Here is a 26,605-nt window from a genome sequence, read left to right as displayed (position 1 = left end):
AAATAAACAAATAAAATAAATAAATTTATTTTTTTAAGTATATATATATATAATTTTGTGTACTGGTAAAGACTATGAAAAGCATCATACAAGAATAGAAAGGATGGTTAGGGAAGGTCCTCTGTGGAGGTGATATGTGAGCGGAGACCTGAAGGATGAGTGAGTGAGCATAAAGAGTGGAGGAAGAGGGGTCAGACAGAGGGGGCTCCAATGTCAAAACCCCACATGCAGGAATCAGCTTGGCACGCTCAATGAACAAAAACACAATTACTGCTACATTTTGGGGGGAAGATTAATGAGAATAACAAGAAAAAATTAAAATAAAAATATTGAAACAGGACATAACCAGGTTTCAGTAACTATTATAAAATTATGACAGTATTGCTCAACCTTTTTTCATTATAGCCCTACACGGAGCCTTTTTAAACATTTTTTTCCCTAATCTCTCACACTTTATAAAATTTTAATACCACAGGTATGTATATGTTTCTTATTTACTATATGTTTATCTATAATTCATACATATATATATATTTTTTAGTGTAATTTCCTGAGTTTTGTTTGTTTGTTTGTTTTGGCTGTGTTGGGTCTTCATCGCTGTGCCCAGGCTTTCTCTAGTTGCGGCGATGGGGGGCTACTTTTCACTGCGGTGCACGGTCTTCTCATTGTGGTGGTGTCTCTTGTTGTGGAGCACGGGCTCTAGGCATGCAGGCTTCAGTAGTTGTGGCTCGCTGGCTCTAGAGCACAGGCTCAGTAGTTGTGGCACACGGGCTTAGCTGCTCCACAGCACGTGGGATCTTCCTGGACCAGGGCTCGAACCTGTGTCCCCTGCATTGGCAGGCGGATTCTTAACCACTGTGCCACCAGGGAAGTCCTATGATTCATATATTAAAAGAATAATATTTTTCCACCCCTCGAGAAGCAATTTTTGCCTGTTTAGCTGATTTTGCCCCCCCACTCCCTGGGGTGTATTGAGAATGCTAAATTGCTGGTTTGTTGCTAGCAAAGGAATAAACAAAGAGGTCAATGGAGCAGAGCAGAACCCAGAAACCAATCTATCTATGCATCGGAATTTATATAAGATAGGGGTGGACTTTCAAATCAGTGGGAAATAAACTGAGTTGGGAAATAGTTATCCATAGAAATAAACTAATATTAGATCCCCACCTTGACATACCAGCAAAAATGATTGCAACGGTAATAAATTTTTAGTTAAAAAATATACTAGAAAAGAATATAGGAAAACAGTTCTGTAATCTTGGTTAGGAAAGAAATAATAAGAAAACTAGGAAAAATTTTTTTTAATTTGACTAAATAAAATCTTAAATTTTCTTTAGGGCAAACGATTCAACAACCTAAGTTTGAAAGACAAGCAACAAAGTGTGAAAAAAAAATTGTAACATATTTGAAAAAGTTGATGGCCCTGATATCTAAACAACAATTACCATGAAGAAAAATACCACCAACAACACATGAAAAGGAGCAATAAATAGAAAAAGTGATTCATAGGAAAACTGTAATAGGACAATCAATAAGCAAAGAGGCACAAATTAAACCAAAATAAAATATGCTTTTCACTTATTAGGCTCTCAAACATTAAAAAACTGGAATATCCTGCATTGGTGAAGGTGTTGGAAAGCAGGTGTGTGTGTACATTGATACAGTCTTTGTGGAGAGGAATTTATGAGGCTCTGTATCTTGGTAATTCCACTCTTAAGACTTAATTCTACAGAAATATCCTGCCCAGTTATGCAAAGATACAGTACATTTCATCAAACCTAAGATACCATTCTTGTAAGATGCACTATTATTTTGTTTTATTAAGAAAGAAAAAATACTGCCAAGTAAATTCTGTCATGATTATTTTCTTGTCTCAGAATTATTTTATACTGGTTGAAAGAGTTTTTTCAGACCTATAGAAACATTAAAATTTTATAATATATAATAAAAGAAAAATCAAAAATTGATTGAGACACTACTAAAATTTCTCCATATTCAGTATGTAACAATTCTCAATCACTTTTCAATTAAGAGATATCAGTGTACATTTCCACAACCTATGTTCTATCCTGAGTCTTGGTGAGGCAGTATTTCTTTTAAATGTTCTATTTTCTTTTTCTTGCAAAAGCCATTCTGATGCTGACACTTGCTTTTATACATTGCTGATCTATTTCCATGGTTTTCTACATACACAATAACTTTTTTTTTTTTTTTTTTTTTTTTTTTGGTGGTACGCGGGCCTCTCACTGTTGTGGCCTCTCCCGTTGCGGAGCACAGGCTCCAGACGCGCAGGCTCAGTAGCCATGGCTCACGGGCCTAGCTGCTCCGCGGCATGTGGGATCTTCCCGAACCAGGGCACGAACCCGTGTCCCCTGCATTGGCAGGCGGACTCTCAACCACTGCACCACCAGGGAAGCCCCACAATAACTTTTTGTTTCAATGTCAAATCATTGGAAAAGTTCTGAAAAAGTTTTAGTAAGCAAAATGTTAATATGTCACTAATGTCCAAAACTAAATAAAGTAGCAACACTGCAAGTAGCTATGACCAATTTGATACATACATGAGTAATGACAATTATGTTCATGGCAGCCACCTGACTGTATAACACTTGTAAGAATTCATAGGTATTAAAATGTGAAAAAATGTGCCTCTGAGTATCGGCAAAACATAATATATGTAAGTATATTAAAAGTAGCATTGTCTATAACAACAAAAATTTGAAGGGGGAAAAAAAACCCTAAATATCCTTCCATAGTGGACAAGTTAATAAATTTGTGAACCTCCACACAGTGGAATACTATGCTTCCCTCAGAGAAGGAGATGGCATTATAGGAACTGATACAGAAGTATGTCCACAGAATATTGTAAAGCCAAAAATGTTTTAAATAAAATAAAAAAGCAAGATGAAAAATGGTACATATATGATTCTGTTTTTTTTTAAAGGACACACATACACACGCATATATACATGAACATGTAAATGTTACAGTAATGGTGGGTCTGCAATTCCTTCTGCTCACAGAAACATCCCACTGGTTAAGTTCAATTCCATCTTGGTCAGAGAGGGACTCTCACTCTAGGTCCCCTTCTCTCCATCCAAGGGTTCACAGTTTGAACCACAGGCAGGTTGAACCCATGCTGAGCTCACTGGAGAGAAAAGGATCCCCAGTAAGAAGACAGCTCATCCTGAGTCCCTTGCTACCCCACTCTCTGCTCCTTTGCTATGGAAAGTAAGTACATGCCCCTCATTCAAATATTCCTTCTTTGCTCCATTTTCAGTGGTCACTCTGCCTTCTCTCTCTCCTTTCCCCACCCACAGGGCTTCTAAGCTAGAAGGCTGAAGTTGAAAAACCAGACCTGCAAGAATGCCTCAGAGAAGAGAAAATTAGGCTCTTAGTTCATCAGATTTTTTTGAAACTTTGTTTCTGTTTCATTAATGTGGGCAAGCAACTCTGGGCAAAATCAGTCATTACTGTACTTCCTCAGGGCTCCCACAGTCCCCTGCAAATACCTCAAACTACATTTTATGCATTGTAATATTATGTATGTATTATTATGCATGTGTGTATCATGAGAGACTATGTCTCATTCATCTTTGTACTCCTAGTGTCCAGGACAGTGGCGGGCACAGCATTCCTGGTTGTTTAAATGTAAACAATCAGGGGCTTCCCTGGTGGCGCAGTGGTTGGGAGTCCGCCTGCCGATGCAGGGGACACAGGTTCATGCCCCGGTCCGGGAAGATCCCACATGCCGTGGAGCGGCTGGGCCCGTGAGCCATGGCCACTGGGCCTGCATGTCCGGAGCCTGTGCTCCGCGGCGGGAGAGGCCACAGCGGTGAGAGGCCCGCGTACCGCAAAAATAAATAAATAAATAAAAAATAATAAATAAATGTAAACAATCAGCAATAAGGGGAAAGCTAAGCAAATGATATCATATTAACCAAATAGAATACAGGTACTCTGAATAAGACATGGTTTCTGCCCTTAATATGTATTTAATCTAGGAGTTACACCCTATATTAATATAACAAAAATATGAGAGTATATAATAAATGTCATAAGGTAAACTTAAGTAACAGTTAACTTGATAGATAGTTAATTTGATAGATGCTTATTGTGTATCAGGCACTGTGCTGGTTCTCCATATGCATTAACCCATTTAGTCTCACAACAAATCCATGATGTTATTCCCATTTTTACAGTTAAGGCAGCTTATACACATAGAGGTTAAACAACTTGCCCAAAGGCACAGAGATGGTAAATAGCAGAACTGAGATTTGAATTTAGATAACCTGACCCCAGAGTAACTGTGCCAAACTCCTACCAATATTTCCTCCTGAAAGAGAGTATGGGAATTTAGAAAGAAGAAAACTTACCTTCAGTTGAGGGGATCATGAAAGAAGGGAATACAGAAACTGAAGAAAAGAAGAGGGGAGAGGGTTCCAGGTAGAAGAAATGGCATGAGCAGAGATATGGAGGGGGAAAGTTAGCACTTAAGGGTTTATTACAGATAAGACTTCCAACTAGTTCAAGGATAACGGTGGCCCCTTAAATCCAAATCTCTCCACACATTCTCCAAAATATTCTTCAGATCAACTGGAAAAGCAAATAAAACAACATAAAACCAATGCTGTCATCACCACTGGAAGACAGAGAATACTACAAACTTTAAATTACCCTTTAATGGAACAATAAATACCAAATTCCAGCAAAGCTTTCTCTCAGTCTCCCACAAGTCATTCTAGAGACTGAGAGGGCTCTAGAAGAGCCCTGTGAAAGAGAAGAGGGAACAAAGGGCCCAATCATGAGTTAGAGTCACTCCCAGAAAGAGAAATTCCACCTTAAGTATGAAAATACTGAAAAAGAGACCTGGTATATCAGAGTACTGACTACAAGCAAAGGATGAAAAGTCTGTGAGACTTCTATGGGACCTCTGGGAGGGAGCTGTGAAGGAGGAAAAGTTTCCACACACTAGGGAGCCCCTTCACTTTCCCTCTGGGGACAGGGGGTAGGGGGAGAGGGAAGCTTTGGGGCCACGAAGGAGAGTGCAGGTAGTAGTATGAGAAAGGTATTGCTTCTGGGAAAGAAGAGGATAAAAAGGAAGGAATAGGTGTTCTTTGGAAACTAAGTGGTGACAGGAAAAACAAGTGCAGGGGAAAGACAAGATCTTACAAGTCAAAAGAGTACCCAAAATAGAAGAATACAGAATTCATTCCCACTCTCGCTAAAAAACAAAAACAAAAATATCCTTTAAAAGAAACTGCCCTTCGTTCAGTGACAGAAGAAGGCACTCTTAACCTAGAAATCTTCTTGACCCTCCCAAATGACCAATTCTGTCTGTGGAATTAATAAACAAAGGAGTGTTCATTTAAAAACAGAAACAGAAAATTATAATCAAAACATTTCTGCTTGTGAAAAACTCCACTTTAAAAAAAAACACACAAAATGGGGGGGGGGGGGAAACCTGTAAGACAATAAACAAATAAATATCCTCAAAAAAGCCTTTGGAATATAAAGAAAACACCTTGAGTTAGAAATTCAAAAATAAGAACAGAATGAACAAAAAGCAGGAAGGAAATGAAACACAAGTGACTAAATTCAGGAAAAAAGCAAAAGACAAAATCACATCAGAAATAAAGACTAAATTTCATGGTGCCCAAAGAAGGATAGATTCGAATATAAATGTATTGAACAAATACAAGAAAACCACCAAAAAGAATAAAAATGAGATTAAAAAGGAAGTAAAAAGGATCAAAAATAAAGTGGTTGACATGCGATATAGGCAAAGATCCAACATATGTATAATTAAAGTCTCTAAAGAAGAAAAACATGGAAACAGAATAAATATCTAAAACTATAATCCACGACAGCCTTACAAAAATAAAAAGACCTGAATATAAATACTAGAAGGACTCATCAGATACCTGAGAAAACTCACCCAGAACAATCAGCCCTAAGATTTAGCTAAGTAAAACTATTAGACTTCAAAGATAAAGAAAAACTCCTCAGCATCTCCCCATAAATAAATAAACAATTAAGATCCAAAGGCAAAAGAATTAGGCTGCACCAGACTTCTCAAAAGCTACATAAAAAAGCAACAAAAGAAGTTATTTTAAGGAAATTCAAACAAAGAAAGTGTAAATCAAGATTTTTATATCCAACTATGCTCTCTTTCAAGTATCAAGACCATAGAGAAACAGTTTTAAACATCTAAGAACTCAAGGAATACTGTACTCTTAAGGAATCTACTAGAAAATGAGCTTCATCCAAGAGGTAACTGAAGAAACTTCAGTAAAAAGACTGATGGTGAGCATCTGATATATTAAACTGTAAATCTAAGACTAAAATAAAGGTGGGGAAAGATGGAAGGATAAAATATAAACAGTATATGTTGTGAAAGTAGAAATAAGGCACCTGAAAAATTGAGAGGAGAAGGAATAAAGAAAAAGGGAAATAGAATAGACTAGTTTGAATGTTATATAGGCAATACATGGAAGTTACAGTATGCCATTTAAAAACTTACAAACCAGGAGAAGACCTTCAAGATGGCAGAGGAGTAAGGCATGGAGATCACCTTCCTCCCCATAAATACATCAAAAATACATCTACATGTGGAACAACCCCTTCAGAACACCTACTGAATGCTGGCAGAAGACCTCAGACTTCCCAAAAGGCAAGAAAATCCCCACGTATCTGGGTAGGGCAAAAGAAAAAATACAGACAAAAGAATAGGGATGGGACCCCTACCTCTGGGAAGGAGCTGTGAAGAAGGAAACGTTTCCACACACTAGGGAGCCCCTTCACTGGTGGGGAGGGGGGATGGGGGGAAGGGAAGTTTTGGAGCCACAGAGGAGAGTGCAGCAACAGGGGCGCAGAGGGCAAAGTGGAGAGATTCCCACATAGAAGATCGGTGCCAACCAGCACTCGTCAGCCCGACAGGCTTGTCTGCTCACCTGCCAGGGCAGGTGGGGGCTGGGAGCTGAGGCTCAGGCTTCAGAAGTCAGACCCCAGGGAGAGGACTGGGGTTGGCTGCGTGAACGCAGCCTGAAGGGAGCTAGTGCATCACAGATAGCCAGGAGGGAGTCTGGGGAAAAGTCTAGACCTGCAAGAGCGGCAAGAGGCCATTGTTTCAGGGTGCGCAAAGAGAAGGGATTCCTTCCCAGAGTGCCCACAGAAGGCAGAGTACCACCTAAACGAGCTCCAGGGACAGGCATGACCCACAGACATCAGCTCAGACCCCAGAGATGGGCATGAACTGCTAAGGCTGCTGCTGCTGCCACCAAGAATCCTAAGTGCAAGTGCAGGTCACTACCCAACCCGCCCCCTGGGATCCTGTGCAGCACGCCACTGCCAGGGTCCTGTAACCCAGGGACAATTTCCCCGGGAGAACACACGGCGCGCCTCAGGCTGTTGCAACATCATGCCGGCCTCTGCCACCTCAGGCTCGCCCCACATTCCAATTATGACTACCGTACCCGTCCCTCCCCCTGGCCTGAGTGAGCAAGAGAGACCTAATCAGCTGCTGCTTTAACCCCCTCCTGTCTGGGTGGGTAACAGACTCCTGAGGGTGGCCTACATGCAGAGGCGGGGCCAAAACCAAAGCTGAACCCCAGGAGCTGTGCGAACAAAGAAGAGAAAGGGAAATTTCTCTGTGCAGCCTCAGGATCAGCAGATTGAATCCCCACAATTAACTTGATAAACGCTGCATCTGAAAAATACCTGAATAGACAATGAATGTTCCCAAAACTGAGGTGGTGGACTTTGGGAGCAACTGTAGACTTGGGGTTTGCTTTCTGCATCTAATTTGATTCTGGTTTTTTGTTTATCTTAGTTTAGTATTTAGTACTTATTGGTAGATTTGTTTATTGGTTTGGTTGCTCTCTTCCTTATATATATATATATATATATTTTTAATCCTTTTTCTCTTTTTCTGAGTGTGTATGCTTCTTTGTGTGATTTTGTCTGTATAGCTTTGCTTTTACCATTTGTCCTAGAGTTCTGTCTGTTTGTTTGTTTTTTTCTTCCTTTTCTTCTGAGTCATGGGGCTGGCAGGGTCTTGGTGTTCCGGCCAGGTATCAGTCCTGAGCCTCTGAGGTGGGAGGGCTGAGTCCAGGAAATTGGACCACAAGAAACCTCCTGGCCCCACATACTATCAATCAGAGAGAGCTCTCCCAGAGATCTTCATCTCAGCACTAAGACCCAGCCCCACCCAAAGGCCAGCAAGCTCCAGTGCTGGATACCCCATGCCAAACAACTAGTAAGACAGGAACACAACCCCACACATTAGCATATAGGCTGCCTAAAGTCATACTGGGTTCACAGACATTCCAAAACACACCACCAGATGCAGCCCTGCCCACCAGAAGGACAAGATCCAACCCCACCCAACAGAACACAGGCACCAGCCCCCTCCACCAGGAAGCCTGCACAAGCAACTGAGCCACCCTCACCCACTGGGGGCAGACAACAAAAATAACGGGAACTGCGAACCTGCAGCCTGCAAAAAGGAGAACCCAAACACAGTAGGTTAAACAAAATGAGAAAACAGAGAAATATGCAGCCGATGAAGGAGCAAGGTAAAAACCAACCAGACCAAACAAATGAAGAGGAAATAGGTAGTCTACCTGAAAAAGAATTTAGAGTAATGATAGTAAAGATGATCCAAAATCTTGGAAATAGAATGGAGAAAATACAAGAAACGTTTAAAAAGGGCCTAGAAGAACTAAAGAGCAAGCAAACAATGATGAACAACACAATAAATGAAATTAAAAATACTCTAGAAGGAATGAATAGCAGAATAACTGAGGCAGAAGAATGGATAAGTGACCTGGAAGATAAAATAGTGGGAAAAAAATGCTGCAGAGCAGAATAAAGAAAAAAGAATGAAAAGAATTGAGGAACAGTCTCAGAGACCTCTGGGACAATATTAAATGGACCAACATTCAAATTATAGGGGTCCAAGAAGAAAAAGAGAAAAAGAAAGGGTCTGAGAAAATATTTGAAGAGACTGTAGTTGAAAACTTCCCTAACATGGGAAAGGAAATAGTCAATCAAGTCCAGAAGCGCAGAAAGTCCCATACAGGATAATTCCAAGGAAAAGCACACAAAGACACAAATTTATCAAAGTATCAAAAATTAAATTCAAAGAAAAAATATTAAAAGCAGCAAGGGAAAAGCAACAAATTATATACAAGGAAAACCCCATAATGTTAACAGGTGATCTTTCAGCAGGAATTCTGTAAGCCAGAAGGAAGTGGCAGGACATATTTAAAGTGATGAAAGGGAAAAACCTACAACCAAGATTACTCTACCCAGCAAGGATCTCATTCAGATTTGACAGAGAAATTAAAACCTTTACAGACAAGCAAAAGTTAAGAGAATTCAGCACCACCAAACCATTTACAACAAATGCTAAAGGAACTTCTCTAGGCAGGAAACACAAGAGAAGGAAAAGACCTACAATAACAAACCCAAAACAATTAAGAAAATGTTGGTAGGAACACACATATCAATAATTACCTTAAATGTAAATGGATTAAATGCTGCAACCAAAAGACACAGACTGGCTAAATGGATACTAAAACAAGACCTGTATATATGTTGTCTACAAGAGACCCACTTCAGACCTAGGGACACACACAGACTGAAAGTGAGGGGATGGAAAATGATATTCCATGCAAATGGAAATCAGAAGAAAGCTGGAGTAGCAATACTCATATCAGACACAATGGACTTTAAAATAAAGACTATTATAAGAGACAGAGAAGGACACTACATAATGATCAAGGGATCAATCCAAGAAGACAGTATAACAATGGTAAATATTTATGCACCCAACATAGGAGCACCTCGATACATAAGGCAAATGCTAACGGCCATAAAAGGGGAAATCAACAGTAACAAAATAATATTAGGGGACTTTATAACACGCCACTTTCACCAATGGACAGAGCACCCAAAATGAAAATAAATAAGGAAACACAAGCTTTAAAAGACACAGTAGACCACATAGACTTAATTGATATTTTTGGACATTCCATCTAAAAACAACAGAATACACTTTCTTCTCAAGTGCTCATGGAACATTCTTCAGGATAGATCATATCTTGGGTCACAAATCAAGCCTTGTTAAATTTACAAAAATTGAAATTGTATCAAGTATCTTTTCCACCCACAACGCTATGAGACTAGATATCAATTACATGAAAAAAGCTGCAAAAAATACAAACACATGGAGGCTAAACAATATGCTACTCAATAATCAAGAGATCACTGAAGAAATCAAAGAGGAAATAAAAAAATACCTAGAAACAAATGACAATGAAAACACAACGACCCACAATCCTACCTCAAGAAACAAGAGAAATCTCAAATAAACAACATAAACTTACATCTAAAGCAATTATAGAAAGAAGAAGAAGAACAACAACAACAACAAAAAACCCAAGTTAGCAGAAGGAAAGAAATTATAAAGATCAGATCAGAAATAAATGAAAAAGAAATGAATGAAACAATACCAAAGATCAATAAAACTAAAAGCAAGTTCTTTGAGAAGATAAACAAAATTGATAAATCATTAGCCAGACTCATCACAAAAAAAAGGGAGAAGACTCAAATCAACAGAATTAGAAATGAAAAAGGAGAAGTAACAACTGACACTACAGAAATACAAAGGATCATGAGAGACTACTACAATTAACCCTATGCCAATAAAATGGACAATCTGGAAGAAATTGACAAATTCTTAGAAAAGTACAACCTTCCAAGACGGAACCAGGAAGAAATAGACAATATGAACAGACCAATCACAAGCACTGAAATTGAAACTGTGATTTAAAATCTTCCAACAAACAAAAGCCCAGGACCAGATGGCTTCACAGGCAAATTCTATCAAACATTTAGAGAAGAGCTAACACCTATATTTCTCAAAGTCTTCTGAAATATAGCAGACGGAGGAACACTCCCAAACACATTCTACGAGGCCACCATCACCCTGATACCAAAACCAAACAAAGATGTCACAAAAAAAGAAAACTACAGACCAATATCGCTGATGAACATAGATGCAAAAATCCTCAACGAAATACTAGCAAACAGAATCCAACAGCACATTAAAAGGATCATACATCATGATCAAGTGGGGCTTATCCCAGGAATGCAAGGATTCTTCAATATATGCAAATCAATCAATGTGATAAACCACATTAACAAACTGAAGGATAAAAACTATATAAAAATCTCAATAGATGCAGAAAAAGCTTTTGACAAAATTCAACACCCATTTATGATAAAAACTCTCCAGAAAGTGGGCATAAGGGAACCTACCTCAACATAATAAAGGCCATATATGACAAACCCACAGCCAACATCATTCTCAATGATGAAAAACTGAAACACTTCCTCTAAGATCAGGTACAAGACAAGGTTGCCTAATCTCACCGCTATTATTCAACATAGTTTTGAAAGTTTTAGCCACAGCAATCAGAAAAGAAAAAGAAATAAAAGGAATCCAAATTGGAAAAGATGAAGTAAAACTGTCACTGTTTGCAGATGACATAATACTAAACATAGAGAATCCTAAACATGTTACCAGAAAACTACTAGAGCTAATCAATGAATTTGGTAAAGTAACAGGATACAAAATTAATGCACAGAAATCTCTTGCATTCCTACACACTAACGACGAAAAATCTGAAAGAGAAATTAAGGAAACACTCCCATTTACCATTGCAACAAAAAGAATAAAATACCTAGGAATAAACCTCCCTAAGGAGACAAAAAACCTGTATGCAGAAAACTGTAAGACACTGATGAAAGAAATTAAAGACAATACAAACAGATGGAGAGATATACCATGTTCTTGGATTGGAAGAATCAACACTGTGAAAATGACTATACTACCCAAAGCAGTCTACAGATTCAACACAATCCCTATCAAGCTACCAATGGCATTTTTCACAGAACCAGAACAAAAAACTTTACAATTTGTATGGAGACACAAAAGACCCCGAATAGCCCATCTTGAGAAAAAAAAAAAAGGAGCTAGAGGAATCAGACTCCCTGACTTCAGACTATACTACAAAGCTACAGTAATCAAGACAATATGGTACTGGCACAAAAACAGACATATAGATCAATGGAACAGGATAGAAAGTCCAGAGATAAACCCATGCACCTATGATCACCTAATCTATGACAAAGGAGGCAAGGATATACAATGGAGAAAAGACAGTCTCTTCAATAAGTGGTGCTGGGAAAACTGGACAGCTACATGTAAAAGAATGAAATTAGAACACTCCCTAACACCATACACAAAAATAAACTCAAAATGCGTTAAAGACCTAAATGTAAGATCGGACACTCTAAAACTCTTAGAGGAAAACAGAGGAAGAACACTCTTTGACATAAATCACAGCAAGATCTTTTTTGACCCACCTCCTAGAGTAATGGAAATAAAACCAAAAATAAACAAATGGGACCTAATGAAACTTAAAAGCTTTTGCACAGCAAAGGAAACTATAAACAAGACGAAAAGCCAACCCTCAGAATGGGAGAAAATATTTGCAAACGAATCAACGGACAAAGGATTAATCTCCAAAATATATTATCAGCTCATGCAGTTCAATATCAAAAAAACAAACAACCCAATCAAAAACTGGGCAGAAGACCTAAATAGACATTTCTCCAAAGAAGACATACAGATGGCCAAGAGGCACACGAAAAGCTACTCAACATCACTAATTATTAGAGAAATGCAAATCAAAACCACAATGAGGTGTCACCTCACACTGGTTAGAATGGGCATCATCAGAAAATCTACAAACAATAAATTCTGGAGAGGGTGCGGAGAAGAGGGAACCCTCTTGCACTGTTGGTGGGAATGTAAATTGATACAGCCACTATGGAGAACAGTATGGAGGTTCCTTAAAAAACTAAAAATAGAATTACCATATGACCCAGCAATCCCACTACTGGGCATATACCCTGAGAAAACCATAATTCAAAAAGACACGTGCACCCCAATGTTCACTGCAGCACTATTTACAATAGCTAGGTCATGGAAGCAACCTAAATGTCCATTGGCAGACGAATGCATAAAGAAGATGTGGTACATATATACAATGGAATATTACTCAGCCATAAAAAGGAATGAAATGGGGTCATTTTTAGAGACATGGATGGACCTAGAGACTGTCACACAGAGTGAAGTAAGTCAGAAAGAGAAAAACAAATATCGTATATTAACACGTATATGTGGAATCTAGAAAAATGGTACAGATGAACTGGTTTGCAAGGCAGAAGTAGAGACACAGATGTAGAGAACAAACGTATGGACCCAAGGGAGGAAAGCAGGGTGGGGGTGGGGTGAATTGGGAGAGTGGGATTGACATATATACACTAATATGTATAAAATAGATAACTAATAAGAACCTGCTGTATAGCACAGGGAACTCCACTTCGTTGTACAGTAGAAACTAACACAACATTGTACAACAACTATACCCCAATAAAAAAATTTTAAAAAAAGAAATTATATCAAATTAAAAAGTCACAAGGAAATGAAATAAAAAAGAACATCTTGTAGTTAGCTTTCCTTCGCATTGTATTACTGGATAGAGTAGACTAAGAAGCAAGCGGTCTTTGATTTCAGCCGAGAAGATAGTCTTGGAGCCTCTTTGTCTGTACACATGATTAGAATATCGTGGCCCTGAAAAGAATGAGATGAACCCATTGCTTCTAGAGCCATTTAAAACCCATTTAGTGATGGGCTTCAATTCCAAATAACTTATTCATCTTTATATACCCCATGGGTATGGTTCTACCTAGCGGGATCTTACAATGTCATTATCTTAAAAAGAACAACCGTTTACTCTCCCCAGTTTTGGCGTGTTACAGATGATTGGATATTCCATACAAAATACATGCCAATTTCTGGCTTGGCCAACTGCAACTGTGAGTTTCTCAGGCTGATGGTTTATAAGAGAAGCAGGCTGCCTTCAGACATAAATTTCCACTACAGAATACCATTACAATATTTATCATTTTGTGGGAAAATATCAGGAACAATGTTAAAATGTTTAGTCTTTATTATCTTTTGTTTGGACTTCGATTCTGTGAACAGGAATCAGTTATGGGGAAAGTTTTATAAAGTCCCTGTAGATCTCAAATTACGCATGCTGTTAGAAAACCTGCCATCATAAGCCACCTCATCGGTTAGGCGTTCTACCAGGGAATAGAGGAAAAAAGTGGTCTGTCCCTTCTTTAGATTTTTTTAAATTTACCAACACTATTTTAGAAGTAACTAAATGCATGCAGTCCCCTGCTAAAGAGAACAGAAAAACCAGTATTCTCTTGATCATAAATGATATGGTTTTAAAACCTCCAATTAGGAGCAGCCTAAATAGACAGTTGGTTTTGCAGGGTAACTATTGTTGGAAAGAATGGTTACAAGCCAACTATTTTGAAAGCAAAGTTACTATTTTTATAACACCTCTATAGCTCTATAAATAGGGGTATCATTTTGTTATCCTTTAGTTAGTTGTCCTTGATGTACATTTCAGTTTGTCTTAGAAGGATATAACATAGTTTAAAGTTGGGAGTTCGACTGTTATTTTGTTGAAATTTTTCTTAAGACAAATTTGGTATCTAGTTACAACTACCATGAGATTTTCAAGCTAAAAGTATGTGGTCACATTATATGGAGAGGAACTGGGATTCAACCATGGAGAAGCAGATTCATACAATTCCCTTAGCTCAGCTCCCTAGGCTCGGCTCCGCCTTCTAACCGAGGTGGCCAGCCTTCTTTTCAGGCACAGATTCTTGTTATTCAACTGGCAACACAGACCAACTGCTCCCTTGGTACAGATGAAAGAGGACTGTCTGAAGCACAATGGCCCCATCATTTATCAAATCTGAGTTGAGAGAAACAATATTTAGGAAACATTGTCTGAAAAACATGGACTCCAGTCATTCCTCCAAATAATCTAAAATAACCTAATCCTACCCCTGAATCAAGCCAGGTCAGCAGAGCACAGGCATTTCTAAGGAGTCTTTCCTTGTCCACCCCACAATGCACTGTGCTTTCCTCAAATATCATGAGCCATGTTGAGGGATGATGTAAGAAACAGCATCATAAAATCCTCATAAAATGCTGCTCATACATGGAACTATTTACGAAACCCCCCAGAATCAGAAATTCCTATCTGATCGTGGTGTTGAAAATAATTGTACTTCTCCCAAAAAACACTGCTTTGTTGGAACCTTATGGATAATATAATGGCTCCCTTTCTGACTGGATGGGCTGAAAACTTAAACCTAAACGCGTGAGCCACTAATGAACAGGTAAATAGGTTATAAGGATATGAACTATTCTTAGCCTTATCTGACATCTTTTTTTATGTCCCTGACTTTGTTTTCATTCTTCTTTAGGTTACCTATTTAACTTATTTTCTTTTATTTTATATACCTATGCAGGTCACTTAAAGTCCTTCCTAGAAAAAAGATAGGATATAAATTTAAAATTTTGTTTACAAAAATTCTAGGGCTTCCCTGGTGGCGCAGTGTTTGAGAGTTCGCCTGCTGATGCAGGGGACACAGGTTCATGCCCCAGTCCGGGAAGATCCCACGTGCTGCGGAGCGGCTGGGCCCGTGAGCCATGGCCGCTGAGCCTGTGCGTCCGGAGCCTGTGCTCTGCAACGGGAGAGGCCACAACAGTGAGAGGCCCGCGTACCGCAAAAAAAAAAAAAAAATTAATGTAATATCACAAAGGAAAATATCAATAGATTGGACTGTTTAGAAATCTAAAAACTTTACATGTCAAAAACACCATAAAGAGAATTAAAAGAAATTATAAAACAGGAGAAATATTTGACACAAATAGTAAACTCTTACTATATGAATAACTTGTATATATCAATAAAAACACAAAGTAGAATAGATAAATGAAATAATGATGGTAAATAAATCAGTCAAGAAATTTGGATGTCGAAATAAATGAATTTGAAGAAACTTAAAATTGCTTTCCTAACATAGACTCCTAGAACTAGAATGGACCTTTCCTGATCAACCCTCTAACATTACAGAGGTCATGTGTGTTCAAGGCTGCTATTTACCTGTCTTCTCATTTTTATAAAGGAAAGGACAATTTTGGCCTCTCTCCACTCCCTACTCACTAATCCTCAAGGAATGAACTGTAAGTATGTAATCTGACAGGTAAGAAGGAGACTACTATTCCTTGGGTCACATTCCCTAGTGGGTGGAGTTCATATATTACAGGTCACTGCCCAAAAAAGATGCAGATTTTTGCTCTCTGGGACCTGCCTGTGCTTAGGCACAAGGGGCATGTGTACCTCCAGTCTCCAGGAGCAAGTAACCTGTCTTTGCCCACTCCCTCTCCTCAGATCTTCAGCCTAAGACTGGGTGGGTAAACCAGCCAAGGTCTCCATGCAGATCCAACTGCCCATACTTCCAGGGGGAGAGGCAGTAGAAAACCCCATTTGGCCATTTCTAAGCTTCATTCTCCAATGTAACTTTTAGTACTAGAAACTGTGTTGGGGGTAGTTCCTGGGAACTTGCTCAGGCAATAAAGTTGATACTTCACTTCTTATTTGTCAGTCTGTAGGAAGGAGGGGTAAGATTCAGTCTCTCCCCCCTGCAACATGTGAATACACTGACTGGGACTCTGAGTTTATATAAAGAGAGGAGTCGCCACAGGGGAGCAAAGCACCATCAAGGAAGATGGAGGCTCTCGGTCTCTATAGCTGGAACTGCAAGAATAGATGAGGCAGATATTCGATTACCAGGAAAACTTCACAAATCAGGCAAAACACATAGGTTTCTTAGGCATGAGCCCTTTGAATTATTTTGGTTATCACTTTTTTTTTTTTTTTTTGGTCTTTCTCTTTATCGGGTCTTTTCTTTCAAGTGAGGGCTTTAAATTGCCGAGAAGTAGCTGAGGTCTATGTGGTTAGAGCAGTGCTGCTCAAAATATGGACTGGCAGCGTCAGCAAGGCCTGGCACTTGCTAGAAATGAAAATTTGGGGTCTCCACTCCAGGCCTGCTGAATCTGAACCTCTAGCATGGAGCCCAAGGACCTGCGCTTTAATAAGCTCTCCAGCTGATTCTTTGTTCGCTAAAGTTTGAGAAGCACAAAGAGAGCATTAGTGGAAGATTTTGATAGATTTCAGAAAGCATCTGGGGGAGTCTGACATTAGCAGACAACAGGAGATTAGCTGCCCAAAATTCTGTCCCTCTTTATCTTGTTCAGAAGAAAGAGATCTGAGAAAAGACTGAATCCATGGTCTGTCTATAGGCTCAGGAGTCACCCCAACACCACAGGCTCTCAAATTGCTCTGGATTGTTTTACAGAGCCCCAGACTGGGGATTCTACACCAGGGATGCTTCTTGGGTGGAGAGGATAAAATCCAGTGCGATTTTACCAACTGAAGTGCTGGGAAGGAGTCATAAAAGGTGTACGCCTGGAACCCTCTGTTTCTAAAGATGAGATCCGCCCAACCTCTGAAAAAGGAATGAAATCAGTTTACAAAACAGGTTTTGATCTTGCAAATGGGACAAGATTAGGAGAGAATGGAATAAAGTGAAGGAAAGCACACCAAGGAGGAGAAGAAAATTTGAAATCATATTAGCCCAGCTAGAAATCTATGACAAGGAAAAGGAGCTATATCTAAACATAACTGCTCTAAAGAGATTAGAAAAGCAGAAATATTTACTAGGTCAGGGAAATGGCTGAAAATCATCAAAGAGAAGAATAAAGGGACTATTTTGGAGAACAAACTAAAATGACTCCCCTAAAAGGCTACCCAGAGTCAGGTATTATTCTATCAAAAAGGATCCTCTTACAGTTTTAAATAGGGAACCCAGAGTAGGCATTTATGGAGAACTCTTTAATAACTGGAGTTGTGGTGCTATGTAGTTACAGAAAATGTGGACATATTTAAAAAGAGAAATACTAGAAGGATCAGTGCAGAATTCTTCAGGTATCATTAAATGAATTCCAAGGTGGCATTGTTCTTAAAGATGAAATAGAGGGTATAGCCCAGGCTATAAGGAAGCCTGCCTGGGAAATGCAAGGATTTAGAATTTGAAAAGAAGGAACACAAAAGCAGAGAAATGTTAAGGAGGATCCAGAGAGCATGACCCTTGATCAGGGCTGAGGTTATAGGCTAAACTGAATAAAAATAAATACCTCCTAACAAAAGGGAAGGTTGGCAGAATTTACCTGAACACTGGGTGAACCGTGGCACCATTCTTGCTCTATAGAGACCTCACAGGCAGAATCGAAAGTAATATGTTAGGAGAACAAAAATATAAGTACGAAAACAAAAAGCAAATACAGAGAAGGAAAGTACTAAGACCGAGCAAAAGGTATTAGCCAGGCCTGGGGAGGAAGGAGGAACAGAAACAGCTGGCATGGAAGGTTGAAAGCTTACTACTCAGCTGGCCTGCCGGAGCAGTAGGAATACTTAGAAGGACCTGGAACACTGGAGGATTATCTCTCCTGATGCAGAAAAGGAAATGGTGGCAGGAAAGAATGCTTCAGTTCCCATCAAAGAAGCACAGGCAGTTCAAGTCTCAGAAATTCAGTTCTAAGGAAAGGTGGGGCTTGGGTGAAAAACCACTAAAACTAGGGGACTTCCTAGACCTCATTAGACCAGTGAAAACACAGGTTCCAGAAACTCAACAGCAGCTCAAGGATCAGCTGAGGGTGATACTCCAGGGAAGACAACCTCCTAACCAGGAAGCAGGACTCAGAAGTAAGGCATTCAATAATAGGAAGCCACGCCACTCAGAATTAAAGCAATACTTAGGATCTTTCTGGGGATAGAGAAATTCCGAGAAAACAGCAGGAAACTGGGAGTGTGAAGGAGGCAGGCATGCAAGACAATGCACTTCTTTTTTTTTTTTTAGTTAAATATGAGCTTATTGAAGTACTTTTCTCCCCATTTGGTGTGTTCCCTCCTTTTTTTTTGTTGTGGTATAATTAATTTACAATGTTGTGTTAGTTTCAAGTGTACGATTCAAGTATACAATTTTACATATATATCTATTCTTTTTCAGATTCTTTTCCCTTATAGGTTATTACAAGATATTGAGTACAGTTCCCTGTGCTATACAGTAGGTCCTTGTTGTTTACCTACCTTATATACAGTAGTGTGTATAGGTTAATCCCCAACTCCTAATTTATCTCTCCCCCTGCCCCCCAGCTATCCACCCCCCCAGCAACCATAAGTTTGTTTTCCATGTCTGTGAGTCCATTTCTGTTTAAGACAGTGCATTTCACTTGAAGAGCTTCCTACTATAAATATGTGATGTCCTGCTCACAAAGAAAGGAGGCTCCTTTCACTGCACAGATCAAGATCTTCAGCAATGGTGGAGGGTAGGTAGAAAAAGGGCTCAAAGGAGACATGAAAATAAAAGGTTCTAAATACTTGGGATAGACACCAAGAAAGACCTGGAACCACCATTGGCAAAGTTCCAAAATTTTCAAAAAGCGTAGATTTCCTTCCCCTACAACAGATGGGAAGCCTGGTGTCAGACTGAATCCAGTAACCTCAAGAGAAGAGATTTCCCAAATTAAGTTGAAATTCACAGGAGGTGGGCTTCAGACAGCTGAGTAACCTATAGAGGCCGTCACATCACATGCTAGATTATACGCACTACTGATAATCTGGGGTCCACACTGCAAAGGAGGAGGTAACAATAGTCTCACTTTCTGAACTTGACACCATGCCCCCCTCATTATACTGAAGCTAAGACTTCATCAACCACCACTTTCTCCAGCTCACTCTGCTCCAGCCACGCTGGCTCCCTTGATGTTCCCAGAACACGCCAAGGACATGCCTGTCATTTGGTGTTCCCCCTCACTTCCTTCAGACCTGTGCTTACATGTCTCTTTATAATAGAGGCCTTCCCTGACCAACAATTGACACTCCCTTGGCCAAGCTTTATTCTTCATCTTACCCCTTAGCCCCGCCTAACATATATTTCCTTACTTGTTTATCTGTCTCCTCTCCAACCTCCTGACTCCAACCCCATGACAGCTGAGTCTGTTTTATTGCTGCTACCTTGTCAGCTATCAGAACCTGCCTGACACACAGTAGATAAGAAATGAACACTTATTAAATGAATGCATTTACACATCCATGGCATTTGAAGTTTTTGCTCACGGTCCAAGGTGGAAAAAAGCAAGGTGGGTCCAGACTGACTTACGCACTAGGTTCTAGGAACAAAATTTTCCTTTTTTTCTTTTTAAGCACTAAATATTTAGTAAAAAGCAGTAGATGTACTGATTAAAAATGAGGGCCCTGGAGCCAGAATGCCTGTATTCAAATCCCAGTTGTACATCTCACTCTGTGTGATCTTGGGCAAGTTGCTTAACTTCTCTGTGCCTCATGATCCTTAATCTGTAAAATGGGAATAAAATAATGCCTTCCTCAAAAGGTTGGGTAGGTTTGGATTGCCCGAAGGATAGCACTTTGAAAAATTCCTGGACATCCTCAGTGCTCAATAAACAAAGCCAGTATTGTCATCATCATTATTATGTACTAGGAACCGTTCTAAACATTTTACTTGCAGTACGTCACGTACGAATCACTCAGAAGGTAACTGAGGCCCAGGTGCAAGAAGAACGTATCTAAGCCATTGGCTTTTCTTTTTTAATTGAGGTGAAATTCACACAACATAAAATTAACCACTTTAAAGTATACAATTCAGTGATGTTTAGTACATTCACAGTGTTGTATAACTATCACATAACTTTGCTTTTCTAAGTTTTGTATCTCTGGGACTCATGTTGAGAAATGGGACAATGAAACTTGGAACAAGATTAATTCAACTTTGGAGGTACCTAAGAAGTAACATCTACTACAAAAAAAAAGATTTATAGGATGTAACAGTTAGAACACACTCGCTGTCTCAGGGAGGCCACTCTAATGGAGGCTTAGCAGAGAAGGCACTGGGGAGGAAAGAACCTGGGACTTGAGTGCCTTTACACGTTAATTTACAGGGAGAGGTGGGTGTTATTTTTAGACTTTAATTTCTCTGAGGATTTAATAATTGGAGGAAATGCATATTCAAATTGGAGGAAATGCATATTCAAATTGTGAGCATTATTCTGTAGCTCACAGAATAATGGGGGCTAGGTTTATGCTGTCAGGAGGTCTTCATCGTGCAACCTCTGCTGATACAAGGCACAATCTGAGATGAAAAATCCAATAAAGAGTGAATTTTCAGCCGCCGGTGCTGCATGGCCCTCATTTGCGTCTACTGCATGTCAGAGCCTTCCAAGGACAAAGACCAACGTGCCCACTACTGACCCACAAAGATCAGTCGGTGAACAGGATAAAGGCCTCAGGAAGGTAGGAGCGAGACCTATCTTATTCTACTGTTTTCTTTCAATGGTTGCCCAGAAATTTGTCCATTAAACCCAACTGATGAGGGACTTCCCTGGTGGCACAGTGGTTAAGACGCCATGTTCCCAACGCAGGGGGCCCAGGTTCCATTCCTGGTCAGGGAGCTAGATCCCACATGCATGCAGCAACTAAGAGTTCGCATGCCACAACTAAGGAGCCCGTGAGCCACAACTAAGACCCAGCACAACCAAATAAATAAATAAATATTTTTTTTAAAAAAGCAACCCAACTGATGAAAGAACAAAAGAAATGGTAGAGACTTCTGCATCCCTCCCCACCAGGGAGGGCTGTGGAGTTGACACAGCCGCCTCTATTTGGCTTCCTTGCAAGCAACAGAAGGAGGCTGACCTGCTTTAGGTCACTGTTCTCTGTGTCGGGTTAATGTGCTCATACGGCGCTGTCAGGTGGCCTCCTTGTCCTACCCATGTCCAACACACTGCAGCTCACATTTCTGATCTCCTGGAAGTTAGTTCTAGTTGCCCATAATAACTACCCTTAGGGTTCAGCTGTCTTAAATTGGAAGTGAGAGATAGGAAGCCTTACAGTATTCTCAATCCATCACTCCTAGGAATTCCTGAGTAAAGCAGTCCACTCCTGGTCTGTACCGTCTCTGAGCCTGAACCCAAGTGGGAAAGGGGAGAGGTGGTAAGATTCAGGGACACTGTGCCCCAGAAAACATTGGTAGTTTGTTAGAACTAGAACCCAGGTCTCTTGACTCTGAGACTATCATTCTTTATGCTGCCCCATGTTGTACAGTTCAATACACATATTTAACTTGTTGTCTTAAGATACCAAACAGAAAGACATCTACACCCACCTGCTGGTGCGGTTGTCATTGTTATTTGCACTGAGTGCTGCTCGGGAGATCCCAGGAGGGTGACATTCACTGTGTACTCAGTTGCTGGATACAGATCTAAACACACCACTGCGGTTTGTTCCCTCGTTGTGAAGTTAAATGATGTTGCGTGATAAAAATTATTCAGATACCGCCTTTGACCTAGAACTTTAAACTGTCGTGAGATTAAAAGAAAGGGATGCATTAAATTCATTTGGCTTGCAGATGTCTAGACTATAAGCAAAATGGAAAGAAAGCAGGAAGGTTCCTTCTACTTGTCCTCACCCACACAGAATTATTTTTAATACAATAGCAGGCTAAACTGGACAAGAACTTTACAAAGCTACCCTACGTACCCTATTCAACCTCCCTCTCAACCAGCTATAAGACTAAGCTTAAAATGCATAACTACATCTCAGATGGACAAAGTGTCAGGCTATTCTAAAGTCACCCCTTGAGCCTTCCCAGGTGAAGGAGACTGTACTGGAGTTACTGGGAAAAATTCTTTTCATTTTTTTTCATTCATAAGGAATCCACAGACAAGCCTCATGGAACAGACTTTTTACACTGTATGAGGACTACCCCAAATTATGCGTGCAAAGCAACTGAGTCATGGTACTTCACTGGAGCCTTCCTATTAGAGTTCCAGAAAACAGTTCTTGGTCCACAGAGTCATCACACACACTGGTAATCCAATAGTACTCTAACCACTGCCAACTCAAGATGTATGTATAATATAGGGATTTATAAGAGAAAAAAAAACATGTGAAGGTCCCATAAGTAATATGATCATCCCTTGATCAATCACTGTGTTTTAGCTGAATGTACATGTTTTTAGTGTTTCCTTTGATGCTTGTGTCATTGGCTATTCTACCCTCTACCCTTCCTCATCACTGTCATTCTTCCACAGACATCCAAGACCCTGGCTCATTTGGGAGATTCCTCTCTCCCCCAATTCCTAGCATTCTCTTGGGTAACATAAAGGTCCTTATAGGTAAGCCATCAAAACTTGGCCTCAGAGTTGCTTGGGTTCAGTGCTGTGAAGTTCCTCCACTCTGCTTCAGCTTCCCACATCCACCGCCACATCCTTGACTGTCATCCTCTGAGCTGCTCCACCAAGATCTCACAATCCCTTGTTCTTCTGGACCACTCATTCCCACTCAATCTGATCTCTCTCAGGATATACCCCAAGATTTCCCCACTCAAGATTTTCTACCACTATTTTAACACCCCCATCCTCATCTTCCCACCTATCTTGGATACCGTTGTCTATCACTTCCACCATTCTCTTTGCCTGATACCCTCAACACACTTGCCGCTTTGTTCTCAATTTCACCCATTCTTGAAAACTCAAAGCCCTGGGCCAATCCAGATGTTTGACTTCACCACTTCTGCATTCAGACTGCTGCCCTCTGCTGGAGAAAAACCTCACAACTATGGAGGCTGCATTTCTATAGAAAGTCAGTCTCATCCTAAACTACACGTAGTTCAGTCTATAAACGAAAAATTACTTTCTAGTTAACGAAATTTGGATCACACTCTCTGTACGATTTTATAATATAGTCCTTTTACTTAAAAACATATTAGAAAGTTTTTCTCTATCATTAATTCATTCTGTAAATAGACAGACTTCCTATTATTTACCAGCCAGAGTATACAGTGTTGGTTATACAATAAGATACAGGTCCTAACCTCAAGGAACTCACAGGTAAGTATCTAGGCAAATAAAATACCCAGGGATAAGTGTTATAATACATGAAGCTGGAGGAGTACATGAAGCTGGAGGATCAGGGAAGGTTTCCTCATCTTAATTGTGGACCGAAAGAGAAATTAGCATTAACCAGGTGAGTTGGGGATGTGAAAACTAAGGGTAGGAAAAACAATTCAGAGCAGGGACAGCGTTTGGGGGAGGAGGTCAGTGAAGGCCTCCCACCAGGGAGATGACTGAGCTGAGCACTGAAGGACGAATAGGAGTTATCCAGGTAAAGGAGGGAAGGGCTTTGCAGGTAGGAGAGTCACCTATGTGAAGACACAGTGCTAAAGGGAGCACAGGAGCCTTGTGGGGGGTACAGGGCCCAGAGCTTAGAGAGCAGATTAGCCCTAAAGAAATCGATTTAGGAGTCTTCAGCATGGAGATGGTCAAGAGAATGGGTAAGACAACCAAAGACGGGTATAGAATGACAAGAGAACAGGGAAGGCACAACCTTGGGGGTAATCAGATTTAACTTGTGAAAGAGACTGAGAAGGCTCAGACCAACAGGAGAAAAAGAGACCATTTCAATGGGAATATTGGTCCACAGCAACAAATGTTGTCCAGTGGGAAGCAGAAGGTATTTCATGTCTGCATAGTGTTCTATCCAATAAATGTATGATTATTTATTTAACCAAATCCCTATTGATGGACACTTGTTTCCAATTTCCCCTATTATAAATAAAGCTTCGGAGAACAGTTTAATCTTTCTGTGTATGTTTGAATAATTAATTATAGTACACTTGTGGAAGTTTATGGATCCTAACAAATAACTATTGCAGAAAAGTCATGCCAATTTAAGGGCCTACGGCTGTGTGTAGTAATACTTTCTCCAGGTTTACAGAAAAATCATGGTGTCTCATGATTTAAAAATTCTTTTCATGTGTGTATTCATGTGTGTTTTGGCAGTATCTATATTCTCTTTTGCAAACTGCCTTTGAATGTTCACTTCCTTCCAATGGATTTGTTAAGAGTGTTTCACATGTTACTTAAATTAACCTTTGTCTAACATATTAAAAAATAGCAATTTTTTTCAGTTGAACTCTTTAATCATTTTAGTGTAGGACATGAAGTGAGAATCATTTATCTTCTTAACCAAGTAGTTAACCAGTTGTCCCAGAACCATTTATTTCTGTACCCATTCGAAAAATCATCTTTGTTTTATATTAAGTTATTTGGGTACCTGAATATATTTCTAGGTCCAGTGTTCTTTCCAATATTAAAATTTGAATATTTCACTCACCTGCTTAAAATCCTCCAGTGCCTCCATATAGACATAAAAAATAAGATCCAAGCTTAAAAGTACGGGATACAGGGATGATCACTATTCAGATTTTTGCCTCATCTCCTCCTACTCCCCCTTGCTTTCTCTGTTCCCCAAGAAAGCCACATTCTCAATTATCCAATAAGCTACTCGACTTGTCCACACTGCCCTTCTTCACCTCATCCAACATCTTTTATCTGGTTAATTCCTACTTACTGTTTATGACTCTGCAATGTTTTTGCTTCTTGTTAAAAAATTGTACCTGGACATGGGGACTTCCCTGGTGGTCCAGTGGTTAAGACTCTGTGCTCCCAATGCAGGGGGCCCAGGTTTGATCCCTGGTCAGGGAACTAGATCCTGCATGCTGCAACTAAGACTCAGCGCAGCCAAATAAATATATTTTTTAAAAAATTGTACCCGGACATATATACACATACATGCAGTCTCCTATTCCATTTATTTACTTTTTATCAAAGCTCTCATTACACCATATTGTAGTTGTCTTTTTACTTGTATGTTCATATTAGTTCGAATAGAACTTCCAGGTCCTAATACATGATATTCTTTTGGTAAATGGCTAATGAATTAATTCTAATTTAATACTTACTTAGTCTACTCTCTGTCAGATGATTTGCTAGGCACTAAAAATGATACAAAAATAATAAATTTCAGTTCCTGCCTGAATATACTTATAATTTTACTTGAGATTTGTGATGTTTATAAATTCAAGTTAAGTGAGGACCAAGAGCCCTGCAATAAGTTTCTTAAAAACCCACATCCGAGTGTGAATTTGATGACAAAATAAGCTGCAACTATAAATGAACCAAAATAAAATATCAGACATGTGAAATACCAGACAGAGAAAATGAGAGCAAATCACCCAATAGTGTCTTCCTTCAATTTAGTCCCTCACTTGCAGCCATCTCACATCCGTCTCTAGAAACAAAAATCAAACAATCTAGAAGTTCATTCCATTCGTGTTTTTAAATACTCTGGATCCCCACTTGGAGAGCACCCAAAGTTTTAAGTGACACAATTCATTAAGGAATAGCATAAGAGATCTTCTTACTTGGTACATTCGTTCTGATCCAACTTTCCTAGAATGCCTGTTCAATTTCAAACAAGCTTCATTAAGTACTGAAATATTGAAAATCCTGTCATCTTCTAAGAGATCATCACCTAAAAGATAAGAGAGAACACAGGGAAAGGTTACATCTTCTTAGCAAAACATACCATGGCCAAGGACAACTGAAACTGAGTGTTTAACAGCAGAAGCATCAAATCTGGCTTCAAGTCCTAGCTCTACAACTTCTTAATTGCATGAC

The 26,605-nt window shown here is 39.6% G+C and overlaps 1 protein-coding gene across 1 annotated transcript in view; it reads right to left on the bottom strand.

Moving 5' to 3' along the window:
* Positions 1 to 26,605, bottom strand: part of SUSD1 (sushi domain containing 1) — a gene marked incomplete at its 3' end in the record, with an annotated part of 123,985 nt that overhangs the window by 39,794 nt on the left and 57,586 nt on the right. Inside the window, exons 9-10 of the mRNA XM_082842320.1 lie at positions 26,350 to 26,459; positions 22,249 to 22,441 (exon numbers count right to left, since the gene is read on the bottom strand). Of these exons, the coding sequence (XP_082698446.1) occupies positions 22,249 to 22,441; positions 26,350 to 26,459 (303 nt within the window). The remainder of the gene's footprint in view (positions 1 to 22,248; positions 22,442 to 26,349; positions 26,460 to 26,605) is intronic.

Source organism: Leucopleurus acutus (assembly GCF_964270905.1).
Source record: "Leucopleurus acutus genome assembly, chromosome: 7".
Lineage (NCBI taxonomy): Eukaryota > Metazoa > Chordata > Mammalia > Artiodactyla > Delphinidae > Leucopleurus > Leucopleurus acutus.
Note: the sequence above shows the minus strand (reverse complement) of the source record. Positions and strands in the feature narration are given on the sequence as shown.